Source organism: Sus scrofa, chromosome 13 (genome assembly GCF_000003025.6).
Source record: "Sus scrofa isolate TJ Tabasco breed Duroc chromosome 13, Sscrofa11.1, whole genome shotgun sequence".
NCBI classification, from domain to species: Eukaryota; Metazoa; Chordata; class Mammalia; order Artiodactyla; family Suidae; genus Sus; species Sus scrofa.
This window is the reverse complement of record NC_010455.5, coordinates 50393924-50416707: the sequence shown is the minus strand read 5'-3', so window position 1 is coordinate 50416707 and position 22784 is coordinate 50393924. Positions and strand designations below refer to the sequence as shown.

Here is a 22784-nt window from a genome sequence, read left to right as displayed (position 1 = left end):
GTTTCTTACTCCTGAGCCACAATGGGAAAATCCAGCTCCAATAAAAATTTTAAAAAATAAAGTAAAATCATAAGTAATGCCACCTAGAACATAGTGGAGACAGGCCGTTTCATTTCCAGAGAGCAGAGTTAGATGGTTTACCAAAGGTCAGATTCTTGTACAGAAGAGCAGCTGTTTTTTTGTTTTCTTTTCTTTTTCTTTTTGTTTTATGCCTTTTTAGGGCAGCACAGTGGCATCTGGAAGTTCCCAGGCTAGGTGTTGAATCAGAGCTGCAGCTACCAGCCTACACCATAGCCACAGCCACAGCCACAGCAATGCACATCCTTAACCCACTGAGTGAGGCCAGGAATCAAGCCCGTGCCCTCATGGATGCTGGTTGGATTGATTACTGCTGAGCCACGATGGAAATCCAAGAGGAACTAGTTTTGCTAGCACTTTTTTCCGTGATACAAGGCTGGTGGCCGAGCTGTCTGGAAAGGGTTTATCATTGGGTCTCCACAGACCTGTAGTTTGAACTGAAGTCTGATGGGAATTAGTTATAACACTCCTGGCATGTTAATGATGCTTTTGGTTTTGCACATATTTTCCTGTCCATCTGTGTTCCAGTTTTGCTGCCACCACAGTTCTATTTCTTGGAAGTGTTTCTCCAGCAAAGGGATCCTTCTGTGTAGGATTGTGACTTGAAGGCCATGTTATTAGCTATCGGCAGCCCCAGATGATTAACTCAGGGTTGTTGTGCTTTTGTAACTTATTTTTTTTAAATGACACCTGATGTTATCTGAGTTAATGCTCACAACGCTCTGTGAATGAGTGTTTTTATTATTCTGTTTTACAAATGAGGAAGCTCAGGCTCTGAGCGGCAGGCAGTGTCTAAGATGACACAGTCAGCGAGGAGTGGTGTCATGGGTTCCCGTGCAGGCAGCCTGCCCCCAGACCTGTGCCCTGAAACTACCGTGCTGTGTGGCTTCCTTGTAGTTCCCTGTAAAACCCATTAAGCTGATGGAAAAACCTCTAGACACCTTCCAGAAGCTTCCTTGTCTCTTCTTGCATGCGCTCCTATGTCTTCTGCTAATAGACTAAGTTAAACTGAGCCTACTTCTATAACCCTCCCCTTCTTTGTGTGGCCTGGGGTGAAGTAAGTAGGATGCATGGCCCCTATGAGGCTCCGTGGTTATTTGGTTCACTGGGCACGTGACATCAGTGCAGCTTGACCTCGACCTGCATGGTCAGGCAGGATGGATTTAGCTGAGTGGGTTGGCTTCTCTGATGTGACCTTCCTCCTTTGCTGCTCTCTCTGTGTCCATTTTGAACCTGCGTTCTTAGAGTTCCTGTTGTGGCTCATCAGGAGAAGAACCTGACATTGTGTCCATGAGGATGCAGGTTTGATCTCTGGCCTCACTCAGTGGCTTAAGGATCTAGTGTTGCTGTGGCTGTGGTGTAGGCTGCAGCTCTGATTTGACCCCGGGCCTGAGAACTTCCATATGCTGTGGATGTGGCTGTAAAAAGAAAAAGAAAAAGAAAAACAAACAAACAAACAAACAAAAATCCTGCGTTCTTGGTCAGAGATGCCTTTGCTAGTTGCTTAGTCAGGCTCTCAGGATAGGAATCGAGGCCCACAGAATCCTGTAGGTTGGACGGGGAGAGTGGCAAAGTGTTGTGGCCGCTGACTGGTCCTCTCTTGCCGATAAAGCCTTGAATCAAGCAACTTGTGTCCCCAAGGCTGACTGTGACTGGAACTGCCCACAGTGGACAGTATTTCCACAGAGCTTGTTGTGAAGGCCTCGGACGAGCTTGTGCCCAGGGGAAGAGCAGGGAAGTGGCTGTGGCTACAGTTCAGACCCTAGTGACATTTTATAGACTGTCCCCACAAAAAGTCTCTGAGGCCGTTCCTCTCGTCCTTAAGAAGCTCAGCAGTCTGGCCATCCTTCCAGCACGTGGCTTCCTTGGCGAGATGGACAGGGCCACCAACTTGCAGAGATTCCTTGAGGGATGCTCCTGTAGACGCACTTCTGGGCACAGCAGGGCTGCTCTTACTAACACAAGGAACAGAAGGGCACAGAGTTCTCATTGTGGCTCAGTAGGTTAAGAGACTGACTAGTATCCATGAAGCTGCAGGTATGAACATTGGTCCTGCTCAGTCAGTTAAGGATCTGGCATTGCTGTGAGCTACAGCATAGATTGTAGGTGCAGCTCAGATCCAGTGTTGCTAATGGCAGTCGTGCAGGCTGGCAGCTACAGCTCCCATTTGAGCCCTGGCCCAGGAACTTCTGTATGCTGCAAGTGCAGCCATAACAAGAAAAAAAAAGAGTAAGCCCTGCAGGGTTTCCACACCTCGTTATGCTGAGAGGTAGTAGAGAAGTCATATAGCTTTATTATTACTAGTTTTTTTCTGACTGTGCCTGTGGCATGTAGAAGTTTCCTGGGCCAGGGGTGGAACCTGAGCCACAGCAGTGACAACACCAAATCCTTAACCGCTAGGCCACCAGGGAACTCCTACTCTTACTGTTTTTAATTACACAAGTAAGACCAGGTTATAATGAATTCAACAACACGGAAGTGCATATAGTAAAAAAAAAAAAAAACAAAAAAACAGTCACCTCCTTTGTCTTCTCCAATTCCATTTCCTTTTAGGGTAACTGTAGTTAACAGGAGTCCCCGGCAGGACTTTATTTTAATATGTAAATATATTCTCATATAATATTTTTATAAGGATTTGTATAAGGATACACACACACACAAGCACACACACACATATGTATGTTTGGTGGATGCCTTAAGGCACATATTTATCTGCTTCCATCCCAATCAGATTTAGTTTGTTTCCAATTATTTGCTCTTTACAGAAATGCTACCCTGAACATGCTTTTTGTATATATATGTCTTTACACACAGTCATTCTGTATTTCTTTTCTTTTCTTTTTTTTTTTTTGCTCTTTAGGGCTGCATCTGCAGCATAGGGAAGTTCCCAGGCTAAGGGATCGAATTGGAGCTACAGCTGCTGGCCTACACTGCAGCCACAGCAATGGGGGATCTGGGCTGAGTCTGCCACCTCTACTACAGCTCATAGCAATACTGGATTGCTGATCCATTGAGCAAGGCCAGGGATCGAACCCACATCCTCTGCAGCATGAAGGGAACTCTCATCCTAGCATTTCCGTAGGGCACATTGCTCTCAGTTGAATTTTTGTCATAGGTTATGTGCATGTTTAAGTTTGAGACATACACAGGAGACAATTTTATGTTGTCTTTAAGAATATCCAAATATTCTTCTACATAAGACTAGAAAAATCCCTCCTTCCCTTTTGGCAGATAATTTGAGTTTGAGGGACATGGAAAAAAAAGAAGCTTCTAGAAGTGGTTATCACTGAATAATACAAAATTTCTCAAGTGGGATCAGTCAGGATTACCGTGTTTTATCATTAAAATTTCCTTTCAAAGGTATCTTATTTTATCCAAGTATTTTTTCTCAGGAAACTGTCTAGGATCATTTCATTTAATTGTTCTTTATTTATTATTGAACCAGAACAGGAACATTTAATTTTCGATGGTATTGAGAAGGAGCTTTATTAGAACAGTGCTGGTGAAACATTGAAGGAAAGAATTTTTATTTTTTATCACCACATCTAACTGTTCTCAATAACTTTGAAATAACAGTAATATGTGCAACATAAAATTTTCAAAATCTGAAAAAAAGAATGTTGTAAAGATAAAAAGGTAAGAGCATAATGAACACAATGTATAACTAACTGCAGACCTTGAGTGTAACCCTACAAATATGTATTTCTTGTTTTTTTTGGTTGAGTTTCCCCATCAACCTTCTACCATTTCAACATAAATTGACCTTCTTCCTTTAGCTGAAGGAGCGTGTAATTAATTTCTATTTTTCGAAAATGAAATGCATCAGGTAAATGTACCAGAAAGAACTAATCCCCATGGAAAGGGAACTGCCATATAGAGGTTACAGGCCTGGAGTCTGGGACCAAAGAGACTGAATTTAATCCCAGCCCTGCAAACAAACCAGCTCTACAGTTGAGGCAAATGACTTAAACTTTGCCTCCAGTTTCCCTCATCTGTAAAATGGGAATAATAATATTCCCTTGCTCATTAATTTAGTGGGGTGGTCTTGTCTTTTTGTTTTGTTTCATTTTCATTTTTGCCCCCAACCCCTTGCCCTGCCCTGAGGTATATGGAAGTTCTTGGGCCAGCGATCAGATCTGGCCAGCTACTGAAACACTGGATCCTTTAACCCACTGTGCTGGGCTGGGGATTAAATCTTTGTCCTGGTGCTGCAGAGACACTGCCCATCCCTTTGCACTACTAGAGGAACTCCTTAAGTTGGTGGGGGTGTTTTAATGTGTTGATAATGTCAAGGTTTTAGACCAGTGCCTGGGATATAGGAAGTATGTAAGAGGATATTTTTATTATTGTTATCATTATTACTCTTATTAATGTTAAAGGGGAACTATCACCTTACTCATTAGGCAATTTGGAGATCATTTCTCTAGAGTTACATTCATCATATTTTTAGCGTTAAAACCTTCAAGGCATTTTATTTTATTTTATTTATTTATTTACTTATTTACTTTGCTTTTTAAAGCTGCACTCGCAGCATATGCAGGTTCCCAGGCTAGGGGTCTAATTGGAGCTGTAGCCACTGGCTTACGCCACAGCCACAGTAATGCTATGTCTGAGTCACGTCTGCAACCTACACCACAGCTGATGGCAATGCTGGATCCTTAACCGAGTGAGGCCAGGGATCGAACCGCAACCTCATGGTTCCTAATTAGATTTGTTTCCACTGTGCCACCATGGGAACTCAAGGCATTTTCTTGCTCTCCCATTTCTTGCCAAAAATGTGTTCTGTCTACCTTGATGGGTTTTGCTCCCTGAGTGTATCACGGTGTGTACAAAAGGAAGAGTATGTGTGTGTTGTATGTAGCTGTGATTCGGTTAGAAAATTCACTGGCAAAAATTTCCACAGCAACTGCAGTTTCAAAGACATGAGAGTAAACAGGCTAGGAGGGAAAATCAAAACACTTTTAGCAGACCAGAATTGTGGAGATTATTTCTCATATTACATGAAATTAGGGACATGATCAGGTCCAAGCTGAAAATCGATTTTTCTTCTGTGGATTTTATGACTTTGTTTCGGTTTATTGGTTCTTAACCCTAACAAGCTAATTCAGGTATTTCGATGCATTTTTGAAAAGCCATGTCATAGCCTTTTTAATTCCCTAACTTATTTTGTTTCCGCTTTCAGAGCTCCTATGGATATGGTGACCTGTTCTCCGACACATGGAAAGCATTTACTGATTATGATGTTATCCATTTGAAAACTTATGATTCCAAAAGGGTACTGGAAATTTTGCTGAAATGTCTGTAAAAAATTGTCATTACAGAAAGACTTACTCATCAAATCAATTTTTTTTTTTAAGGGCTACATTCATGACATATGAAAGTTCCCAAGCTAGGAGTTGAATCTGAGCTATAGCTGCCAGCCTATACCACGGCCACGGCAACGCAGGATCTGAGCCACGTCTGTGACCTACACCACAGCTCATGGCAATGCCGGATCCCCAACCCACTGAGCAAGGCCAGGGATCAAACCCGAGTCTTCATGGATACTAGTCAGATTTGTTTCTGCTGAGCCATGACAGGAACTCCTCAAATCCATTTTTAATCTGAGTTTCTACGAGCTATTACCTTTGATTTCTGATTATATTTATTTTTTTTTTTAGAACTAGAGTCATCCTGTTTGTTAATCATGTAGCATTTAAAAACGTTTTCCCATAGCTTTTCCAAAAATATGAAGGCCACTTGAGTGAAATAATTGGCCATTCAAAATATTTCATTTTTTTCTTTTTTGACTACCCTGTGGCATATGGAGTTATCAGACCAGGGATTGGATCCAAGCCATAGTTGTGACCTAAGCTGCAGCTGCAGCAACATTGGATCCTTAAACAACTATGCCAGGTTGGGGATCGAACCTGAGTCCCAGTACTCCCAAGATGCCACCAATCCTATTGCACCACAGTGGGAACTCTCAAAATATTTTAATGAAAAATATATTAATTCATTCTTTTATGTTTTGGCGTGAAGGGTGCAAATTGTATTCTCTTACCTTTTAAAATATCTTCATTCTTAGGTATGTTTTAAAGAAGCTATTTTTTCCTTACTTCCTCGGATGAGATATGGGCTGTTCTATAACACCCCTCTGGTAAGTCTGTCTGTGATTTACATTCATATTCTTAGACTTTATTCTTGATAGATTTTAAGATAACATATATAACTTAAGAACATCTTAAATAGTAATGCGGAAATTATTCATTGTAATAGGAAATAATTGTTTTTTGTTTTAGATATCTGGCTGTCAAAATACCGGATTATTCAGGGCATTTTCCCAGCATGTATTACACAGACTGAATATCACACAACAGGGTCCCAAGGTAATGAATACATTATTGGCTCTGAGGTGGGTTTGACATTTCACCCCAAATAAAAATCACTACCAGGCGTTCCCGTTATGGCTCAGCGGAAATGAATGTGACTAGCACCCATGAGGACGCAGGTTCCACCCTGGCCTTGCTCAGTCGGTTAAGGATCCAGTGTTGCTGTGAGCTGTGGTGTAGGTCACAGACTCGATTCAGCTCCTGAGCTGCTGTGATTGTGGCTGTGGCCAGCAGCTACAGCTCCAATTCAACCCCTAGGCTGGGAACCTCCATATCCCACGGGTGCTGCCCTAAAAAAGACAAAAAAAAAAAAAAAAAAAAAAAATCACTACCAACGCTTCAGAAACGGGAGATCATCAGCAGACAGTGTTTTCTGGGTTAATGTTTTCTCACCTGGAGTGATCTGAAATCATGTCAGAAACCTAGGAAACTGTGATAAACTAAGAGATAATGGAAGAATGTGCTTTTTTCTCCTTTTATTTTCCTTTTTTCTCCTTTCTCTGTATCTCCCTGTCCTCCCCAAACCCTCTACCTCCCGCATATAACCTCTGCCCCCAAAGCCACCCAACCAACCAAAGAGATGTAGTGGAATGAACAGGTTTTCCTTTGTAGCTAAGGTGGATACATTTTTACTCCCTGAGAAAACTGAAGAAATCGGGCTAAAAAAATATGAGTCTCCCTTATTGAGTTTCATCTCTTGGTAAAAATCACATTTTAAGTTCAGGTCTTCATTTATCTGTTGAGGCATACATAGCATTATTTTGCCTTTTCCACAGGATGGAAAAATTCGAGTCACCATTCTTGCACGGAGCACAGAATACCGGAAAATACTAAACCAAAATGAGGTTAGTGTTTGGTGTGCATTTTCAATATCATCATATTGAATTTAACTTCCTATGACTGAAGTGTTTTATTTTTTCACATCATTCTGAATGCATTGATTTGAAATTATTAATGTTTTGAAAACTGTGATGGCTATGCCCAGTTCACTTAATTGGATTTCTCCTGGAAGTCATCAAATCACCCACTGCTAAGCAAGCTTTGCTTAGTGTTGACATTCATCTGCACCAACTCAGAGTGGAAACAGAAAAAACTGCCTCTGAGTCCTGCTTTTGCTGCCATGGATTGCCAAACACTTTGTCTCTGGACAAGCTAGCAGCCAAGCAATTGGGAGAGTATCTTTTGGGAGATTGTTAAGTGCAGTAATATGGTGGCATCAACAGCAGATTAAGTTGGAAAAGTCTCTATCCTTTTCATGTATCTTAGAAGTGGTTCATCTCTTAGGCTCCCTGACTCATTTCAACACTATCAATTCATAAATTATACTTAACCCCAATAAGATCATCTTGGAAGGCCCCTCCCTGTGACGGCATAGCTGAACAATGTCCTTGCATTAGTTAAGATTTATTCTGGGAGTTCCTGTCATGGCGCATCAGAAATGAATCCAACTAGGAACCGTGAGGTTGCGGGTTCAATCCCTGGCTTCACTCAGTGGGTTAAGGATCTGGCATTGCCGTGAGCTGTGGTGTAGGTCGCAGACGAGGCTCGGATCTGGTGTTGCTGTGGCTGTGGTATAGGCTGGCATCTGTAGCTGTGATTTGACCCCTAGCCCAGGAACCTACACATGCCGCTAGTGTGGCCCTAAAAAGGGAAAAAAAAAAAAAAAAAGATGTATTCTAACAGGGATGGCTCCTAGATGCTGGAAAAGGCAAACATCTCACCTAGAGACTCCTGAAGGAGGGCAATGCTGCTTACATCTTGATTACATCCCAGTGAGATTTCTAGCTCCCTGTGTCAGCCTGCTGTCCCCCAGAATTGCAAGAGGATAAATCGTGTTGTTTTAAGATGCTAAGTTTGTAGTAATTTGTCATAGCAGCAAACAGAAGATGAAGACACAGAAAGAGGCATGAGCTGACTTATTTATTTTTAAATTACTCTGGCTGCAAGAGTAGGAGCAGGGAGATTGATTAAGAGCTGTCACCTCGATCAGAGTTGAGATGAAGGGGATGACAGTGGGAATGACCAAAAAAAAATGGTTTCACGATCTGTCTTGGAGATAAAGCCTGTGTTACTTACAGGTAGCGTGTCAGGTAAGACCAGGAGAGATATTGAGAATCAAGTGTGAACTCCTGGGCTTTTAGCTTGAGCAGTTCAGTGGACTTGAGCCAGAAATAACTTAGTGGGAGGGAGGTGGGGGTGGGGTTTGATGGGTAAAATGTACATAAATTAGTTTGGATGCCTAGCAGGCTGATCCACATTATGTAATTAGCATCTCTTCTTGAGACCCATATGGATTATGGAGGAGTTCGACATATGGTGTAATGAGGCACTGATTGCAGGCAGTGTGGTTGGAAGAAATGAACAGTGTGTGTGGGGGATGGGGTGGGGGAGGTTTAAAGACCTGGAAATAAAAATATATCAAGTAATACAATGTTGGGGTATATGGATGGGAAGCCTCATTAGCAGGCCGATCAACAGTATTTACTGGCAGAAGTAACACTCATTGAGTGCAATTGTGGGCCAAGCGTATTGCTCTGTGTCCCCCATACATGTCTTCCAACTCTTCCAGAAAACCTGGAATATAGGTATTTTATTATTATTCTCTATTTTATACAGGAACAATGAAGCTTAGAGATTAAAAAACATGCCCAAGGTCATTGCCATAGCTGTGGCATAGGTCACAGTTGCAGCTCTGATTCATTCCCTGGCCTGGGAAGTTCTATATGTTGCAGGTGCAGCCGTAAAATTAAAAAAAAAAAAAATTAAGGAGTTCCCGTTGTGGCACAGTAGTTAACGAACCTGACTGGCATCCATGAGGACTTGGGTTCGATCCCTGGCCATGCTCAATGGGTTAATGATCTGGCATTGCCGTGAGCTGTGGTGTAGGTCACAGATGTGGCTCAGATCCCACTTTTCTGTGGCTCTGATGTAGGCCAGAGGCTACAGCTCCGATTGGACCCCTAGCCTGGGAAGTCCATATGCTGAGGGTATGGCCCTAAAAAAGACAAAATAAATTAAAAAAAAACCAAAAAACAAAAAACAAAAAGCAAATAAAATTGAAAAAACAAAAACAGAAAACATGCCCAAGGTCCCCTAGCTAGTGAGCAGAGTGATGGGGGGTGGACTCTGGTAGTCAGACTCTGAGCCTGCTTCTCTTTCTCTCTCTTTTGTTTTTGGCCATGCCCATGGCATGCAGAAGTTCTCAGGCCAGCGATGGAACTTGAGCCACAGAGGTGACAACATTGAATCCTTAACCATCAGGGAACTCCTGAGCCTGCTTCTTCTTCTTCTTTTTTTTTTGGTCTTTTGGGGGCTGCACCCATGGTACATGGAAGTTCCTAGGCTAGGGGTCAAGTTGGAGCTTCAGCTGCTGGCCTGTGCTACAGCCACAGCAACGTGGGATCTGAGCCACATCTGTGACCTACACCATGGTAGCTCTTGGCAATGCTGGATCCTTAACTCACTGAGTGAGGCCGGGGATCAAACCTGCGTCCTCCTGGATGCTAGTTGCTGGATCCACAGTGGGAGCTCTCTGAGCCTCCTTAAGCAGAGTGCTCCATTGCTCTAACACAAGAGGACCCTGGAGGAGGCTGACCCACCTTGCTTCCCAGGCCATCGGGAAGGGGCAGGCTAAGGAACAGCATCGACCTCTGGAAAGAAGTCCATTAGAAAGGTAGCAACTGGAGTTCCCATCGTGGCTCAGCAGAAAGGAATCTGACTAGTATCCATGAGGATGCAGGTTCGATCCCTGGCCTCACTCAGTAGGTTAAGGATTTGGTGTTGCTATGAGCTGTGGTGTAGGTCACAGACACAGCTCAGATCTGGTATTGCTGTGGCTGTGATGTAGGCCAGCGGCTACAGCTCCTATTCGACCCCTAGCCTGGGAACCTCCATATGCCTCAAGTATGGCCCTAAAAAGCAAAAAAAAAAAAAAAAAAAGAAAGAGAAAAGAAACACTGCAGCCATCGATGTTTTTGGACCCACCTTCAGGTTGCCCACTTGGTGGGATTTGGTAATTCAGCTCCATCTCTGAGCCAAAGAGCGCCCACTCGGCTGCTTGCATCCCTGGATTGGCATCCCTGGGAACGGCTGCTCCCAAGCAGATAGGAAGGCACCTTGCCCTTGGCTTGTGAATAGCTAACAAAACTCAGGTACCCTTGTTAAATGGTGGGACATGCCATCCTGCCCAACCTCATGGCTAGAATAATCATGCCACACCTCTCAGGTGTGACTAGAAATTCTGAAGAAGAGCGTGTTTCCTGTGGGACCCACAGAGACACGTGATTCCTTTTCTGTGGGCCCATCTCATTGAAAGACCAGGCTCATGCCCCCTGATTAATTCTCCCCTGGAAAATGGAATTCTAGACATCTCACTCCAACTCATTGATAGGAGGAGTGTGCCTGTGGAATTCCAGGGGTTGTCTAGTGAGAGAAACTTCCATTTTATGACTGTGTGTGTGTGAGGGAGAGGGAGACAGAGACAGAGAGACAGAGAGAGACACAGGGGGAGGGGGCTGGATTTTGGCCATTGCCTTTTCCCTTTTTTTTTTTTTTTGCCTGTTGCTTTTTTTGCCTGTTGCTTTTTATAAGCAGGAGCATGGAATGTGCTGGTTAAGAACACAGGTTCTGGGGTCAGATGACCTAATTTTGGTTCTTCCTTTTGTTAGCTTGGAGATCCTGGGAAAGTTATTTAACTTCTCTAAGATCTCATTACACCATCTGTGAAATACACACAATGATCATACTTCCTTGATGGGATTTTTATGAGCATTAAGTGGCATGTACCAAAAGCACTTAGAAATGCTGACACAATTTATGTGTATACTCAGTGCCGCTTCTGAAACTATTGCTGTTGCAGTAATAGTGTGTGTCTCGAGGCAATAGGATACAAACGCAGAATGTTTCTAAAAACAGTGATCCATGGTGTTGGGTTGAGACAGCTTAGGTGTGAGGGACATAGAGAACCATGGCGATGTATTTATGGTGTATTAATCAGGCTTAGTTGCTGTCTCTTTGCTAAAAGAATAGTTGTTTTCCTATGAAGAAATGTTGAAAGTGTCTTTCTGCCAATAATTTAGGATCTTCAGTTGGTGAAGAAAAGCACTAGGAGTTTATCTGAAATGAGATAATGGGTACGAAGAAAATTCTGGAACAACATAGGTGCCCAACAAATATGTGTTGAAAGTTGAGGAGTTCCCGTCATGGCTCAGTGATTAACAAATCTGACTAGGAACCATGAAGTTGTGGGTTCGATCCCTGGCCTTGCTCAGTGGGTTAAGGATCCGGTGTTGCCGTGAGCTGTGGTGTAGGTCGAAGATGCGGCTTGGATCCCACATTGCTGTGGCTCTGGTGTAGACTGGTGGCTACAGCTCTGATTAGACCCCTAGCCTGGGAACCTCCATATGCCACGGGAGCGGCCCAAGAAGAGGCAAAAAAAGACCAAAAAAAAAAAAAAAAAAAAAAAAGTAGGGGTGGAACCAGCATTTGAACTCAGTTAAGTGTTAAAACAATAGACTGGAAGGATATTTCACATGTGAAAAATATTTTATATCAAAAATAAGAAATTTGGAAACTCCAAGGTAAGTAAAACAGACGAGAAGGAAGGGAAAGTAATTCTAAATGTTTCTGTTTTTTGTTTTGTTTTGTTTTTTCCCCCCCGCCAGCTTGTTAATGCACTGAAGACGGTATCTACCTTTGAGGTCCGGATTGTCGATTATAAATATAAGTAAGTAATAACCTACTCTTGGGCAGACCCTGTCATCTTTTGCTGGATGAGTTAATGGGGGAGAGGAAGAGCTTTTCAAATGGGAGTTGCTGGTGGTCATAGACCCCAAAGGGGACAAGGAGATGCCATCAGTGAGTGAAGTGGGTGGGTGAGGAGCCCAGGCACAGGGGCTAGAAGCCCTTTAGTTGTAGGTGGACTGATGTTGCTACACTATCTTTTTTTTTTTTTTTTTGGCCTAGGAGAAATTGTCTTATTTAGTTAAATTTGTTTATTTATTTCAGAGTATCTTTTTTAAAAAATTGAAGTATATTTGATTTACACTGTCGTCTTAATTTCTGCTCTATAGCAAAGTGATTCAGTTATACATGTATATGTTCTTTTTTAAAGTATTCTTTTCCACTATGGTTTATCCTAGGACACTGAGTAGAGTGAGCTGTGCTATACAACAGGACCTTGTTTTTTATCCCCTCCGTGTATCACCGCTTACATCTGCTAACCCCAACCTCCCACTCCATCCCTCTCCCAAACCTATCCCAACCCTTGGCAACCACAAGTCTGTTAAGTTATTAAGCAATTAAGTTGTTAATTCCTGGCGTAGGCTTGAAATTGGCAAAAAACCATGGCGGAATGGGATTTAAGTTGGGAAAGACACTTGTATAAATGTTGACATCATGAGTCAAAAGCTTACTCAATACTTTTCTCCCCTTCTTTCTTTTGTTGTTCTTTATGTGTCCAGAGAACTTGCGTTTTTAGATCAGCTAAGGATCACACATAACACGGACATATTTATTGGAATGCACGGAGCTGGCCTTACCCACTTACTTTTCCTTCCAGATTGGGCTGCTGTATTTGAACTGTAAGTGTTTGGGGACAGTTTTACACAGAGGCAGCTGAGAATGCATTTTATGCATGCTGAGACTTTTGTTCAGAGCCTCTGAAGGCTTAATATTTAATCATTACAAAGAAGTCACATCGTATAGGCGTCTAGGAAGAAAAAGAGACTTGAAAAATGTGAAGTCTGCAGCCTGCCATTGCACTTAGCAAGCAAATATCCCCTTCCTCCCTCATCTCAGCATCATGCAGGAGATGTGACTCTGTTGTTTCCTTCTCTGAGTGCATTGCTTTGCGCCTCTCAAACTGAAAGCATTTCCCTGCAGTCAGTGTCATTATTATGTTAAAAGAGGAGCTGTGTGTTGTACACCCATGTTCATGGCAGTGTTATTCACAGTAGCCGAGGCAGAAGCAACCCAGGTGTCCATTGACCTCTGAATGGATAAGCAACATGTTACACACGCGAGCGCATGCACACACACACACACACACACACACACACACACTCAAACACGCACCCAGACTTTCAAAGGAAAAAATTCTGGGAGTTCCTGTCATGGCACAGCGGAAACGAATCCCACTAGGAACCCTGAGGTTGCGGGTTTAATCCCTGGTCTCACTCAGTGGGTTAAGGATCTGGCATTGCTGTGGCTGTGCTATAGGCTGGCAGTTGTAGCTCTGATTTGACCACTAGCCTGGGACCCTCCAGATGCCATGGATGCAGCCCTAAAAAGCAAAAAATAAAAAAAATAAAATAAAAAAATAAAAAGGAAAAAATTCTGTCTTATGCTACGAAAGGAATGACCCTTGAGGACATTATGGTAAGTGACATAAACTATTCTCATAAGCACAAATACTGTATGCTTTCACTTACATGAGCTACGCAGAGTAGTCAGATTTATAGAGAAAGAAAGTAGGCGGGCAACTGGCAAGGCCTGAACAGGAACTTAGTGTTTAATGGGGATGGTTTCACTTTTGTAAGATGAAAGTGTTCTGGAAATTGGTTACACAATAGCTGCACTGCACTCTTAACAAATCATTAAGATGGTCAAGTTTATGTGATGTGTTTTCTACCACAATTTAAAAAGAAAATCAACTATAATTTTAAAATTCAAAAAAAATAAGAAGTAAAGAGAGAATTTGGAGGTTTCTGGTGGCTCAGTGAGTTAAGGATTCAACGTTGTCACTGCTGTGGCTTGGGTTGCTGCTGTGGCATATGTTCAATCCCTAGCCTGGTAACTTCCAGGAATGTTTTTGGTCTTGATCATGGCCAAAAAAAAAAAAAAAAAAAAAAAAGAGAGAGAGGGAAGGAATTTGAGGACATGTACAATGTACATATTAGGTAGAGAACACCATTCCAGAACATAAGCTGATCCCTTTGCCTAGGAATCTCTGATTCCATACACAGGGAAACTGAGGCCTCCAGGCGAACTGACTTTCCTAGTGTTCCTTTAACTCAGTGGTTCGTTTTAGAGACAGGGCCTTCTCTCCCATAATAATTCTGCTCTGAAGACCAAGAGCGTTTACTGTTACCTGATTCTTCCCCTTGCATCTAAATATCTTGATTTTGGGAGTTCCCATCATGGCTCAGCAGAAATGAATCCGACTAGTATCCATGAGGGTGTGGGTTTGATCCTTGGACTCACTCAGTGGGTCAGGGATCTGGCATTGCCATGAGCTGTGATGAAGTTCGCAGACACGGCTCAGATCCCCTGTTGCTGTTGCTGTGGTATAGGCCAGCAGCTGTAGCTCTGATTCAATCCCTAGCTTGGGAACTTCCATATGCCTCAGGTGTGGCCCTAAAAAGCAAAAATAAAATAAAAATCTTGATTTTATGGTTGCACTTTAAAAATGATTTGACTTGGCATTTACTTTTTATTTTTTTTCTTTTTTGGCCGCCCTGTGGCATATGAAGTTCCCCAGCCAGGGATCAGATCTGAGCTGCAGTTGCAACCTACACCACAGATGTGGCAATGCCAGATCCTTAACCCACTATGCCAGGCCAGTGATTGAACCTGCATCCCAATACTTCAGAGATACTGCCAATCCCACTGTGCCACAGTGGGAACTCTTTGACTTGGCATTTAAATGGGAGACTGTCAAGAACTTCCAACAACCTGAGAAAACATTTAAAAAATATGTATGTTAGGGAAATAGCTGGATTACTTGTGGATTCTCTTTCAATTCCTCTTTTCTCCTCAGAGAGAAGGGGGAGGAGGGAAGGAGGGAAGGAAAGAAATGTAATTGAAAAATGTCAGGTCTTTGCGGGATGTGTTACCTGCCCCAAGACGACCATGTCCATGTGCACAAAGACCAGGGTGTTAGAAGCTAATACCAAGGTTACAGGCCTCTTGATAAAGGTCCCTTCCCTTCCTTGATCTTCTTCTAATTTTTGGAAGTTAAGGTAATCTAGTTACAGTATTATTTAAAAAATAATCTCTCACTTTTTTTTTTTTTGCTTTTTAGGGCCACACCTGTGGCATATGGAAATTCCCAGGCTAGGGGTTGAATCAGAGCTGCAGCTGCCAGCTTACCTCACAGTCACAGGAACACTGGATCCGAGCTGTGTCTGTAACCTATACACCATAGTTCATGGCAACGCCAGATCCTTAACCCACTCAGTGAGGCGAGGGATTGAACCTGCAACCTCATGAATACCAGTCAGTCAGATTCATAACCTGCTGAGCCACAACAGAACTCCCTCTCACTTTTTTTCTTTTTTAATGATTTTTATTTTTTCCATTATGGCTGGATTACAGTGATCTGTCAGTTTTCTACTATACAGTAAGGTGACCCAGTCACACATACATGTATACATTCTTTTTACTCACATTATCATGCCCCATCCTGAGTGACTATAGTTCCCAGTGCTATACAGCAGGATCTCATTGCTTATCCATTCCAAAGGCAGTAGTTTGCATCTATTAACCCCAAGTTCCCAATCCATATCACTCCCTCCCCCTCCCCCTTAGCAACCACAAGTCTGTTCTCCAAGTCCATGATTTTCTTTTCTGTGGAAAGGTTCATTTGTGCCATATATTAGATTCCAGATATAAGTGATATCAAATGGTATTTGTCTTTCTCTTTCTTACTTCACTTAGTATTAGAGTCTCTAGTTCCATCCATGTTGCTGTCTTTTTTTTAATGTGTTTTTCTCTAAACAGTTTTATGGAGACATAATGACCATATCAGACAATTCATTCATTTAAATTGTATAATTCATTGGTTTTAGAATATTGATAGAGTTGTGTAACCACCGCAGTTTTATAATATTTTCATTACCCACCAAAAATCTCAGTACGCTGAGTTATTTCTTATTCCATCCTCCCCGTAGCCTCTGGAAACCACTCATCTACTTTGTCTCTGTAGATTTGCCTATTGGACATTTCCTGTAAATGGGGTCATACAATATAATGGCTTTTCTGACTGGCATCTTTCACGTAGCATCATGTTTTCAAGGTTCATCCTTGCTGTAGCATAACCAGGACTCATTCCTTTTTATTGTCAGCAGTTCTTCCTTGAATGGCTATACTATGCTTGATTTATCCATTCATCAGTTGATGGAGATCCAGGTTGTTTCCACCCTTTGGCTCTTGTGAACACTGCTGCCATGAATGTGAATCTCTTTGCTCTTCTTCACTGTTTATAATACCTTTTGCAAGGACATATTTGGGAGGTGCATTTGTTTCCCTAGAGAACTATGGATTGGCCAGAAATCCCAGGCAAAAGCCCCCTCTGGGGATGCCCTTGTATCCTTAGGTACAACTGTGGGGACGAACGCTGTTACTTGGACCTGGCCAGGCTGAGAGGTGTCCACTACATCACTTGGCGAAGGCAGAACAAAGTCTTTCCTCAAGATAAGGTAAAGTTCAATGACAAAATTCACCTTGTTTTGCATTTTTTTTTTTGTCTTTTTAGGGCCGCACCCATGGCATATGGAGGTTCCCAGGCTAGGGGTTGAATTGGAGCTGCAGCTGCCGGCCTACACCACAGCCACAGCCACAGCCACAGCCACAGCCACAGCAATGTGGGATCTGAGCCTACACCACAGCTCATGGCAACGCAGGAGCCTTAACCCACTGAGTGACGCCAGGGATTGAACCTGTGTCTTGAAGGGTAATAGTCGGGTTTGTTACCCCTGAGCCACAACGGGAACTCCCTATTGTTTTGCTTTTTAATTGAGATAACATGACAAACTGCCTTTGAACTTGGAAGATAGACTGGTCTTCTCTGGAATTGTGAATTGTTATGTTTTCTATTCGAAAACCGGGGGAAAACGGAAATTAACTACTATCTTTACGTGGAAAAGACAACATTGTGAAATCTGAGCCTAGAGAGATCTATTAAATTATTTAGAGGAGGGGGTCAGCAAACCATAGAGGAGGGAGCTAAATCTGGCCCACCATGTGTTTGTATAAATAAAGTTTTATTGGGACACAGTCCTGCTGCTCTTTTTATGTGTTATCTGGGGCTGCTTGAGCACTTCTGTGTCAGGGTTGACTAACTGTGGTGAAGACCATATATATGGTCCGCAGAGCAGAAAATATACGTTTTCTGGCCCATTAACGGAAAAAATGTGTCAACCTCCGAGATAGAGCATAAATTAAAATAGTTGCTTTGCCTGAAGCAAAATAATTGTCTTCTGGTTCAGAAAACTATGTCCTTAATGGCTTATGTATTTGTCTTTTGCTTTGGTTTTGCAGGGTCACCACCCAACTCTGGGGGAACATCCAAAATTTACCAACTACTCTTTTGATGTAGAAGAATTTATGTTCCTTGTCCTTCAGGCTGCAGACCATGTATTGCAACACCCAAAGTGGCCTTTTAAGAACAAACATGATGAGCTCTAAATGTGTTGAGTCTTTTTGCCAAAAGGGAGTATTTAAATGGTCCCCGACCCCACTCACCTTCCAGTTAAATCAGTAAACCAGGCTTTTATTTCCTAGCCCCAAATTACCTTTTTTTAAATACCAAAACATGCCTTCAGGGTATTACTTATGTGTTTTATAGTCTTTAACTGTTTCATGTGATTTTTGTGTCATTACTATTTATCAAAATACTATTTTTGCACTGAAAACTGTAATTTGTATATAGTTCAGAAATTGAGCGTGAGCTCAAGATGTAATGGAGCCTTCTTAGGGGATACCAAAGTTGGCAACTTTCTTCGCTTTACAATTTGTAAATGTTTTTAATCAAATAATCATGGGATCATCATTCTAGAGGCTTCCAACTTATTAATGATGTATTTGATGATGTATTTGAGTCAATTCACAACTTGTTTATTTGCCAAGGTTTGTTCATAGCACTGTGTATAGTAGAAAAGGAAAACATGCACACACACACACCACACACACACGGTTGTGGTTCTCAGTACCAAGCTATAGGACCTTGTTATAGATCAAACAGTATTATAAACAGATCTCTTTTACTCGATGAGTCCAAACTAACCTCCATTGAAATCTCTGCAATAATCTTTTTAGTCAACGCCAGGTTATATGCATCAAGAACCTGAATAAACCATGCTCTTGCATTAATTCTTGTTCACACATTTCATATGCACATCATGTTTTCCCCAAATGTAACAACCACATATGATAAAAACAAATGAGAATGTTCTTTAGGACCGTTTGATGTACCTTTTAGCTGGTTCCTTCTTAGCTGTGAAGAGCATTTATTATCTCAAATAGTGGCTCCATTGCGCACATATTTGTAACTGTATTTGCCTGTGTGTATGCGTCTACCTCTTTTAGCGTGGAAGTATTTTAATCTTTGATTTTGCAAACATCAAATTAGCTGCCAGAAGATTATTTTTCCCTATAAAAGACAAAAAAAAAAAAAAAAGGGTAAGGACACACGTAAATAATCTAATTCAACACAAAAAAGAGCCATAAAAAGTGCCAGTGATTAAAATGGCTATCTGAAATGCAGCCTCACTCTTTGAATGGAAATCATTTCTTACTGTTTATGAAATTTCAATTTAGTGGTTGGCAACCATGGATTTATTTTACTGCAAAATATGAAGTTTACATTTTATTAACACTTGAGTAGTCTAATTTAGAGACTAATGACTCCTATTTTTTTAAGTAGAGGACTAACAGTGTACAGCAGAGCTAATTTTTTTAATGTATTTTAAAGTTGTAAAAAAATGAAAAAGGGAGAATATGCAACAGAGAAGTGACCCAAAAAACCTAAAATATTTATTATCTGGATCTTTACAGAACGTGTTTGCTGACTCTTGCATTAAAGGATTATGAAAAGTCTTCTAGAGTTTAGGAATCTTTATTAAAATACCTGTAAAGGAAATAGTTACTGTAGTGATAGCTTTGATTTGTGATCTTAATATTGTTTAAAAAGACTTATAACAGATTTTTTTTTTTTTGTCTTTTTAGGGCCACACCTGCAGCACATAGGGGTTCTCAGGCTAGAGGTCCAATCGGAGCCGTGGCTGCTGGCCTACACCATAGCCACAGCAACACCAGATCTGAGCTGCCTTTGCAGACTACACCACAGCTCACAGCAATGGTGGATCCTTAACTCACTGAGCAAGGCAAGGATCGAACCTGCATTCTCATGGATGCTAGTAATATTCATTTCCACTGAGCCACAACGTAAACTCCAACAGATGAATTTTGAAGTGAGTGGTATTGCTGCTTCTCTTGGTCCAGAATACTGAGTAAACACTAAGAAGACAATTCACTGGAAAGGAATTGTCCAGGCTGTGTTGTACTTTTAGTCAGAGAGGCATAAACATCTGAAAGTGGCCTAAAAAACCAGTCTCAACATTATCTCCTTATCTCATTTTAAGAAGCAGGTGGCAGTGTGATTCTGTCCATGAGTGAGAGTTTCCCACATTGAGGATAATTTCATAATAAAGTACTACATTTGCATTTGCCTATTTTGCATTTAAAGAAAATACGTTTTATAGAAACAGTAAATACGTTAGCCACTTTATTGGAATTGTTAGAAAATGTAAAATGTAATGATTGTGCTTTTTATTAAGTCTTTGAAACAGATGCATTTCACCATTTATACCTGTTGGATATGGCTTTGGAATAAATCTTTTTATATTTTATTTGAACACTGGACTGTTTTCAGGGTTTTTTGTGTCTGAATGTTAGTAGCTTTTTCTGGCAGTCTGGTAGCTGGAGGTTATACAAATTGAGTGGCTCACTGACGAAAATTCTGTTTAAGGAAAAATGGTATCTTACAGTTATTTAGCAGTTTAAGGTCTGATGCTTTAATAAATGTTTATATTGCATAATTTATACAAAAACGATGTAAGAATTTTTTTTTTTTTTTTTTGGCTGTGCCCATGGCATGTGGAAGTTCCTGGGCTAGGGATGGAACCCTGCCATAGCAGTGACCTGAGCCACTGCAGTGACAACACCAGATCTTTAATGCATGGAGCCACCAGAATTGCTCCCATTTCGTTTTTTGTTTATCTGTTTTTTCTTTTTTGTTTGCCCTATAGCATATGGCGTTCTCAGGTCAGGGATTAGATCTGAGCTGCAGTTGTGACCTACACCACAGCTATGGCAACACCAGATCCTTTAACCCACCGTGCTGGGTGGCGGATTGAACCTACATCCCAGTGCTGCAGAGATGCCACTGATCCCATTGTGCCACAGAGAATTGTTCCATTTTTAATATGAAGAAAGTTAGATTCTAATTTTATTTGTTTTAAAGACTACTTAGAGGTGATATTTATGTGATAGCAAGCTAGAGTGAGCCCTCTGGGCCATAAGTGTTCTCTGAAACATATTGGCCCCCATCCCCACCCAACTCCCTGCCTAATCTTTTAAAAATGTAAAAACCAGTCTTTGGGTGTTTTTTTTTTTTTTGTTTTTTTTTGTTTTTTTGTTTTTTTTTTTGCCATGCCTGCAACAGGCAGAAATTACAGGACCAGGGATTCAAGCTGCTGCAGTAACAATGCTGGATCCTTAACCCACTGAACCACAGGGGAACTCCTGGGATATTTAAACTCAAAGCCACACAGCCAGTAAGTAACAGATGAATTGGATATAGAGCTTTCTTTGTAAAGGAAGTGAAACAGGGAAGGTAATGAAGGAAGGAGGGAGGGAAGGGAGACTGGAAAAGAGAGGAGAGAGATTAGGGGGAGAAGAAAAGAGAGAAAATAGCCCTGGAGTTAAGACCTGTCTTGCAGCTACGATATAGTTTTCTTGATATTCTCGTGGCTCAGTGGATTAAGAATCTGACTAGTATCTATGAGGATGTGGGTTCCATCCCTGGCCTCGATTGGTGGATTAAGGATCTGGTGGTGTCAGGGCTGTGGTGTAGGCCAGCAGCTGCAGCTCCAATTCGACCCCTAGCCTGGGAACTTCCCATATGCTGCAGGTGTGGCCCTAAAAAGAAAAAAAAACATATTATTTTCTTTGAAGCATAGTCAATGGTGAGAGAATTTGGCATACACTAGCTTTTTCAAAATTAGGAGTACAGAAGCAAATCAACAGTTGCTTTGAAGGAACCAGTGGTTAAGGTAACCTATTCCCAGGAGTTGCTTTGTGGTGAAGGGGGTTAAGGATCAGCACTGTCACTGCATGTCTAGGGAGCTGCTGTGGCAAGGGTTCAATCCCTGGCCTGAGAACTTGCACATAACTTGGGTGCAGCCGAAAATATAATAAAATAACCTATTCCCGATCAAGGGCTATTGCCAGACACTTTAATATCACCTACCTCTTTTAGCTTTTGGGGCATGGCGAAAGATGTCATGCGCACTGTTAGCATGAAAGAAGCTGTTTACAGCAGGGTACGTGTTACATAGGCTCTCGCTTGGAAGGTAATGCATATTTTCACCACAAGGTGGCAGCCAAGCCCTTCCAAATGGCCTCTTGGTGCCCCAAAGCCCAGGTTTAAGAAGTTCATTGTAGATTCCAGACACCTGAGCGCTAGGAGTAAGGTCTTGCTTCTGCATGTGATGGATTTTTTTTCACCCCTGATTTGAGGAAAAGTGGGAAAATTATTGTGGACAGTTTTCAGGTTTAAGTGTGGGATTTCTTAGCAGCAGCCAATTCCCAAACCTGGTGTAATATCTCCTAGTCATCTTGTGCAAAGAGCATTTGGCCCTGGGAAGATGATTCCATGTGACATAAGCTGTTAAGTGGAATGTATTCTCATTGATGTACAGAGGAATTTTCTTGGGATGACAAGAGATCTATTGTAGGTCTATAGATAACTCATAGTTCCTCAATACTATTTAGGAACTAAATTCATTCTTATTTGGCTTTACAGGTTGTTGCATATGCAATTGCTGTTATCATGTCATTTGAATAGCACCAAACTATAAGTGAAGCAGTTCACTGAGGTCTAAATGTCTGAGAATGGTGCCATGTTAATTAAGGGGGGCTTTTCAGCACAAAGAGGTGTTGAAATTAACCTGGGTCTTTACAGGGATCTGAGATAATACAGTGCTCCATGTATTTGCTGTTATTTATTTTTCATAATCATGAGCTGCAGAATTTGGGGATATTTTTGCTGAAAGTGACCTTGAATATTCTTCATGGCATTGTTCATTCTGCAGTGGGTTGTTAGTCAAACTGAAGTGCCTGTACCTGGTGGGAGAGAAGGTTCCTGGGAGAGGCATGCTGTGTATACCCAAGAATTCAGGAGGCCCTAATTCCTCAGCCTTGGCAGCACAGAAGTTGTGCAATCACGGGTTCGTGGCTTAGCCTCATGAAGCTTCAATTTTCTTATAAATTGGTGGCAACATGTATTAGGCACTTAGGCACGGTAGATTTAAGGATAAAGTAGGAACATAAAAT

The 22784-nt window shown here is 41.7% G+C and overlaps 1 protein-coding gene across 2 annotated transcripts in view; it reads left to right on the top strand.

Annotated features, from left to right (window-relative positions):
• Positions 1 to 20083, top strand: part of EOGT (EGF domain specific O-linked N-acetylglucosamine transferase) — a 39594-nt gene extending 19511 nt beyond the window's left edge. Inside the window, exons 12-19 of one of the 2 annotated variants that reach the window (XM_021068244.1) lie at positions 5261 to 5353; positions 6146 to 6217; positions 6360 to 6446; positions 7226 to 7294; positions 12113 to 12174; positions 12911 to 13030; positions 16765 to 16867; positions 17709 to 20083. In XM_021068244.1, the coding sequence (XP_020923903.1) occupies positions 5261 to 5353; positions 6146 to 6217; positions 6360 to 6446; positions 7226 to 7294; positions 12113 to 12174; positions 12911 to 13030; positions 16765 to 16867; positions 17709 to 17855 (753 nt within the window). In that variant the 3' untranslated portion in view covers positions 17856 to 20083. 2 annotated transcript variants of the gene reach the window in all.